The sequence below is a fragment of the Cheilinus undulatus genome, linkage group 7 (assembly GCF_018320785.1).
Source record: "Cheilinus undulatus linkage group 7, ASM1832078v1, whole genome shotgun sequence".
Taxonomy (NCBI): domain Eukaryota; kingdom Metazoa; phylum Chordata; class Actinopteri; order Labriformes; family Labridae; genus Cheilinus; species Cheilinus undulatus.
Window position 1 is genome coordinate 3,848,352 of NC_054871.1, and position 6,708 is coordinate 3,855,059.

Here is a 6,708-nt window from a genome sequence, read left to right on the forward strand (position 1 = left end):
TACGGCGAACGAAACTCCTGTTTATAGGTAAAAGGTCACCGTGGGTCGCGCGAGACTAAAGACGCTGAGCCAGAGCATGGCAGAACGGGCTATGAGAACAAACAGGAGACCCTCATGAACCAATCTCTAATGTTAAAACCGGTCCAAAGACCAGTTCGTGCCGCATTTTTACCGATCCAGGGCTCCGTGGACTGATGTACTCGGGCATCAAGATCGGTTAACCGATCCATATTGGATTATCTTTACACCACTATGGAGGACATAATCATCGTTTAGAGTAAACTAAAACTGCATAAAAACAACTCTGAAAATAGTACTCTACAAGCAGAGCAAGTTTACTGGGACCGAATGTTCGATTTTTTAGAGTAGAATTTTATTCAATTTGAGCAAAATTAACTCAGGTGTACTGTATCGTGATTCTATCACATGGTCTAAAAATAAAACAACAGAGCCATAGAAACTGTGAACCAGAGTTAACCAGAGAATATCGATCTACTCTGAAACTTTAAAAGTATAAATCACAAAAATGATCAGTACCTTCAGGGTTAAAGATTTCCTCTCTGAGTATCACACATTACCAGAGGTACCCAGGTAATATTAATCCCACATGAACACATTTTGGAAGTGATCTAAATCATTTTTTAGATCCATGACTTCTTAATTTTACTTTATTTTATTTTATCATTAGCATTTTTATAAAAGAAGCTGACTTGGTGCTTTGCCAGTTTATTTCTTATCCCATTAACCCCTTAGAATTCTGGGTAAAAAGAGTCAGAAACTCCTACCCAGGAATGCCCAAACTAAACTGAAGGCTGTGTTTGAACCACGTGGAGTCCAAGCTCAAACAGGGTGTCTGTAGAAAGGTAACGCTCTGGAGTTTCGCCTCAAACTGTCAGACTCTCTGCAGCTACCAGTACTGAGTACCACAACAAAACAACAGTATTTTTTCTGCCTGAATTTGTGTAGTGAAACAGAGGCCTGTAGATGACTGTAGTGGAAACGGAAAACTGGGCTGGACCAAAACTTGGAGCCTTAGCTAGTCCAGGTTCAAAGATGATGACAACCGGACAGGAAGTGAGGATTTATCAGCTGTTTTGATGGGGAAAAATCCAGGAGTTTCAAACTGGAGACTCCAAAGAGGATCAAGGTTGGCAACACAGAGGACTATGGAGAACTAAATTTAGGTTGTGGGACTGTTTCTGGTGCAGCAGGGCTGTTACTGATGGAGTATTATTATAAACATATTCATGACTGTAGTTAATGTAGTGGATTAGATAGCTGATGTCTTTAAATGAGACGGCATCGCTGCTAACAGCTGTTAGCATGAAGCTAGCAGCAGTCAGAGGAGGAGCTCTCACTCTGATGTTTGTTTATGAACCAACGCTCTGACTCACTGAGAGCAAAGCCTGCTGGGAGAACAGCTGCTTCACTCTCTGCTCATACAGAAAACATCAACACACAAACTTCAATCAGCTGATCAACAGCCAATCAGCTGATAGGCAGCCAATGAGCCTCTAAGAAAGCCTGATGATGAAGAGGCTGAGAATCAGTGAGTCAGAAATAAATCAGGATCTGTGGGTAAATGAGAATCATTACGAACAGCACAGGAGTCTGGAACACTTCAGCTTCTACAAAGGAGGAGGTCAGGGCTCTCAGAGAAGGACCAGAGACGTTTTAGAGATAATTAAGTGGACTGGGTCTCACGGGGAAATCGAAGAACAGACGGGAGCAGAGACAGCACTTGTTGAAATTTAAAAAGGTGTAAAAGATGAACGCTTTGACACGTCCTTCATCTTCATTAGACTCTGATGAAGACACAGAGCTGTTTCCTCTTTAGATTACCCAGGAGGAGTCTGCTGAATCATCTTTGAAACATTTCTAACAGCAGCTACACAATCAAAATACAATCCTAGTTCCAAAAAAGTTGGGTCGCTGTGTAAAATGTAAATAAAAACAGAAGTCAATCATTGCCATATCCCATAAACCCATAACTCATTCACAACAGAACACAAACAACATATCAGATGTTCAACAGACATTTTATCGCTTCATGAAAATATTTGCTCATTTTCAACATGATGGTAGCAACACATCTCAAAAAAATAGGGACAGGGCCATGTTTACCACTGTGTATCCCCTCTTCTTTTAACGACAGTCTGTAAACGTCTGGGAAGTGAGGAGACCAGCTGGAGGGAGAGGAATGTTGTCCCATTCTTGTCTCTGCTCAACAGGTCCTGGGTCTTCTTTGTTGGATTTTCTCCAAATGTTTAGGACTTGGACTCTTCTCCCGTGAAGCCATGCTGTTGTGATGGATGTGGTATGTGGTTTAGCATCGTCTTGCCGACAGAGGTGTTGTCTTGATGGGAGCATATGTTGCTCTAAAAGCTCTCTCTACTGTTCAGCATTGATAGTTCCTTTCCAGATGTTAGAGCTGCCCACGCCATAGGCACTAATGCAACCCCATACCATCAGAGATGCAGGCTTTAGACCTGAGCCAGGAGAACAAGCTGGATGCTCCCTCTCCTCTTTAGTCCACAGGACACGGTGTCTGTGGTTTCCTCTGACCACAGAACAGTTTTCCATGTTTCCTCAGTCCATGTTAAATGAGCTTTGGTCCAGAGAAGACGGCGCTGTTTCTGGATCCTGTTCACATATGGCTTCTTCTCTCCATGATCCAGCTTTAGCTGTCATTGGTGGATGGCACGGCCAACTGTGTTGACAGACGATGATTTCTGGAATGTTCCTGAGCCCATGCAGTGATTTCAGTACAGAATCACGTCTGTTTTTTTATGCAGTGGCCCCTGAGGGCCTCTTCAGCCTTGTCCCTTGCTCTCAGAGATTTCTCCAGATTCTCTGAATCTTTTGATGATATTTTGGTCTATAGTTTGTGGGATAATCAAAGTCTTCACTATTTTGCTTCGAGGAACATTTTTCTGAAACTGTCAGGAAACCAGGCACTCCAAACATGAAGTGAAAAAAGTAAAAACAAAACAAAAAAAAACAATGAAACAAGAAAAAAAACAAACAAACTACAAAACTGCCCAGGAGGTTATTTTGGTTGTGGAGATATTAAAACAGTTTTCAATATCTTTTTTTATTTATTTTGTTTTTGTTTTGTTTTGTTTTGACTAGTGGTAACAACATTTTAAATTCTGGTATTCTGATACCTCTATATTCAGCTTTTTTTATGTCAAGTTGAGTTTAAAGTTTTGAGAATAAAAAAAAGGTTGTCCAACAAAAAGAGAAAAAACCAGGCTCTCCAAACATGAAAACTGTTAAAAAAAAATAATAATAATAAAAAAAATAGGGGTTAAAAAAACAACAAAAATGACAAAACATTGTTTCACAGATTGGTGAACCTCTGCCCACCTTTAGTTCTGAGAGACTCTGCCTCTCTGAAATGCTCCTTTTATACCCAGTCATGCTTCTGACCTGTTAACAGTTCTCACAATTGTGTCAAAATGCTCCTCCAGCTATTTTTCATTACTTCCCCAGCCTGTTGTTGCCCTGTCCCAACTTTTTTGGGTGTGTTGCACAATCAAATTGTTTTTGTTCTGTCGTGAATCAAATATGGGTTTATGAGATTTGACAATCATGACTTCTGTTTTTATTTACATTTCACACAGCGACCCAACTTTTGTGGACTGAGTTTATAGAAAAATAGACGTAAATGATGTCATGTAGTGGTAAAGGAATCATCAACAGTGCTGCAGAGTAAACCTACAACCGTCATTATTAAAGACGAAGCATATTCCTAAAGTTGAGCAGCGACACAAAGACTGAACTTTACAAAGTGACTTCATTCACTAAAAACTTTCCTGGCAGCAGATTCAGAGCAGAGGCATTGCGTGCAAACATTGGCAGCCTTATCAGAAAAGAGGGAAAAACAGATCAGGCTTTTACTTTGAAATGCAAACTGGCAGTGTTTACACTTCATGCCTGGGTCATTTTTCAGATGTAGCCTTGTGTGGTGCATGCTGGGAGCTGCTAATCGACACACAGAGAGCTTTGTGACTCTGAACGTCTGCAGACTGAACCCCGCCGCCGCTCTCCCTCTCTCTCTCTCCTCCATCAGTCACACGCCGACTCCTTCAGTTCACCAAAATAAAAGCATGTTTAATGAAGCTGCAGGCCCAACACTGTGAGCTGTATTCTCTTTGATCTGCCTGCTTTTTTTTTTTAACCTTCATGTTTTCCCGATCCAGATCAGGACAAACGGGGTCATCTCCCCTTCCTGTTTCCTGTCCATCAGAGAGACGACCAATCAGCACACAGATATGGCTGCTGTCACCGTGGAGATGGAACATGATCAAAGAGACTTGAGCAGGAAGTCACTGTTTGTGTCTGCGATGTTAAAACTCCATCACACTCACACATGCACAAACACAGCGACACTGATGCAGAGCAACTCTCTCTCTCTCTCTCTCTCTCTGAAGAGGGCTCTTCTTACCTGGCTGGTTGCCATGGTGACAGAAAAGGTGTCAGATTCTCCTCCTGAATTCTACTTTCTATATATACATATACATTTACATATAGCTGCTTGAGGTTGGTTTAAATCCTGTTTTTATCCGGTCAATCTCAATTAGTCATGGAGTTCCACAAGGGTCTGAGCTTAGATCGATTCCTTTCATGTTCAGTCCAGTTCAGCCCACAGATTCACCGTGAAACTAGAGGACACCATGACCACTCAGAAATGTGCTGAGAGCTTACCACCTCACATCAGTGCCAATAGGAAAGGTGACATCATTACTGCACAATAAATCTGTCTGTATAAGGAGAACAGTGCCGCTAGTCGCTGTTTATCTCTGCTATCACCATGACAACATCAGGATGGGGGATTCCTGCATAAGAGTGGTTTATCTCTACTTATCACTGCTGTAGTTGAGAGTAATCACAGCTTTACGACATGGACAAAAGTATTCGGCCACCTGCCCATTCCACCAAGAGGGGCTGTAATGTCATTGTATTTAAATCCATGTACTTTAATCTGGAGTTAGCCCCCTTTTACAGCTGTAACATCCTCCACTCTTCTTGGAAAGCTTTTCAGGAGATTTGAGTGTTTCTGTGGCGATTTTTGTCCATTCATCCTGTAGAGCATTTATGAGCTCAGGTTCCAGTTCAGCCCAAAGGTGCTGATGAGTCTGAGGTCAGGCCGCTGTGCAGGCCAGTCAAGTTCACATCAACATCTTCAGTGTTTTCTGCTGCTACATGATGTCGTCTCCTATAAACCTACTTTGGTTTAACTATAAACAGAATGTCACATTTTGGTATGATTTTTTATGTCAAGTTGAGTTTAAAGTTTTAAAAATAGAGAATGGTTGTCCAATAAAGATAGAGAAAATCAGACACTCCAAACATGAAAAATGTTAAAACAACAACAACAACAACAACAAAAAGTTTAAGAAGTGTTAAAAAAAAAAGTTTTTAAAAAAGTTTAAAAAATGTAATAAAGTAAAAAATTGTGAAAAAATAAAAAAGTGGAAAAAGTTTTCAAAACAAATCGAAACACAAAAAATATGTAAAAAAATGTAACAAAAGAAAAAAGTGAAAAAACAAAACAAAACAAAACAAAAAATTAACAACAAAACTGCCCAGGAGGTTATTTTGGTCGTGGTGGTATTAAAACAGTTCTCAATATTGTTTTCTTTTGACTAGCGGTAACAACATTTTAAATTCTGGTATTGTGATAACGCTATATTCAGCTTTTTATGTCAAGTTGAGTTCAGAGTTTTAAGAAGTAAAAATGGTTGTCCAATATAAATAGTACGGTGGTGTATTGCATTCACTTGAAAATAAAAAAAATCCTCCTGTTTTTACAACATAACGATCCCATAAAAACAGGATTTTTTAAAAATTTATATTTGATTTTCCTGTTTTTATGAGATACTTTCTCGTAAAAACAGGAATTTATTTATTTTCAAATTTCCTGTTTTTATGGGATATTATCTCATAAAAACAGGATTCCCCCTGACGCTCTCCTGCATCACTGGTTGCTGCATTTATCAGCCAGTACTTAGAGGTGTGGGGTCAATACAGGTAAGGTAGGCTTTTTAATGTGTTTTAGGTAACAGTTACATGTTTCACACCAAATTGTGTCAGCTAACTGTTCGCCTGACCTGTTCTCTTTATGCTTGATGGTAACAGAGGAGGGAGTATCTCGTAAAAATAGGAAAATCCAAAATGAATAAATTCCTGTTTTTACGAGATAATATCTCGTAAAAACAGGAAAGTCAAAAATATTTATTTTTTTTATTTTCAAGTGAATACAATACGCCACTGTAAAATAGAGAAAAAAAAGTTTAAGAAATACTTAAAAAAAATGTTTTAAAAAATTTAAAGTTAAAAATTGTGAACAAGTGAAAAAATTGGAAAAATGTACCATAAAAACCCAAAAACAATGTGTAAAAAATATGAAAAAAATTTGAAAAATATGAAAAAGTAGAAAAAGTGAGAAAAACGTTTAAAAAAAAAAAGTAAAAAATGTAAACAGAGTAAAAAGGGAAAAATGTTAAAAAAAAAAAAAAAAAAAAATTTAAGGAAAAAAAAAAAAACAGTCCAGGAGGTTATTGGGCTGTTTGTGTTGTGGTGGTGTAAAAAATGTAAAATAAATGCAATAAAATAAAATGCCCAAAAAGTTAAAAATAAAAAAAAATTTAAAAAGTGCAAAAAAAAGTTATACATGTAAAGGTTTTCAAAACGTTTTTTAAA

The 6,708-nt window shown here is 38.4% G+C and overlaps 1 protein-coding gene across 1 annotated transcript in view; it reads right to left on the minus strand.

Moving 5' to 3' along the window:
- The window catches only part of LOC121512190 (glutamate receptor ionotropic, NMDA 3B-like), a 42,423-nt gene extending 37,958 nt beyond the window's left edge, over positions 1 to 4,465 (minus strand). Inside the window, exon 1 of the mRNA XM_041791345.1 lies at positions 4,451 to 4,465. Coding sequence (XP_041647279.1) covers positions 4,451 to 4,465 — 15 coding nt within the window. The remainder of the gene's footprint in view (positions 1 to 4,450) is intronic.
- Between the last annotated feature and the right edge of the window lie 2,243 nt (positions 4,466 to 6,708).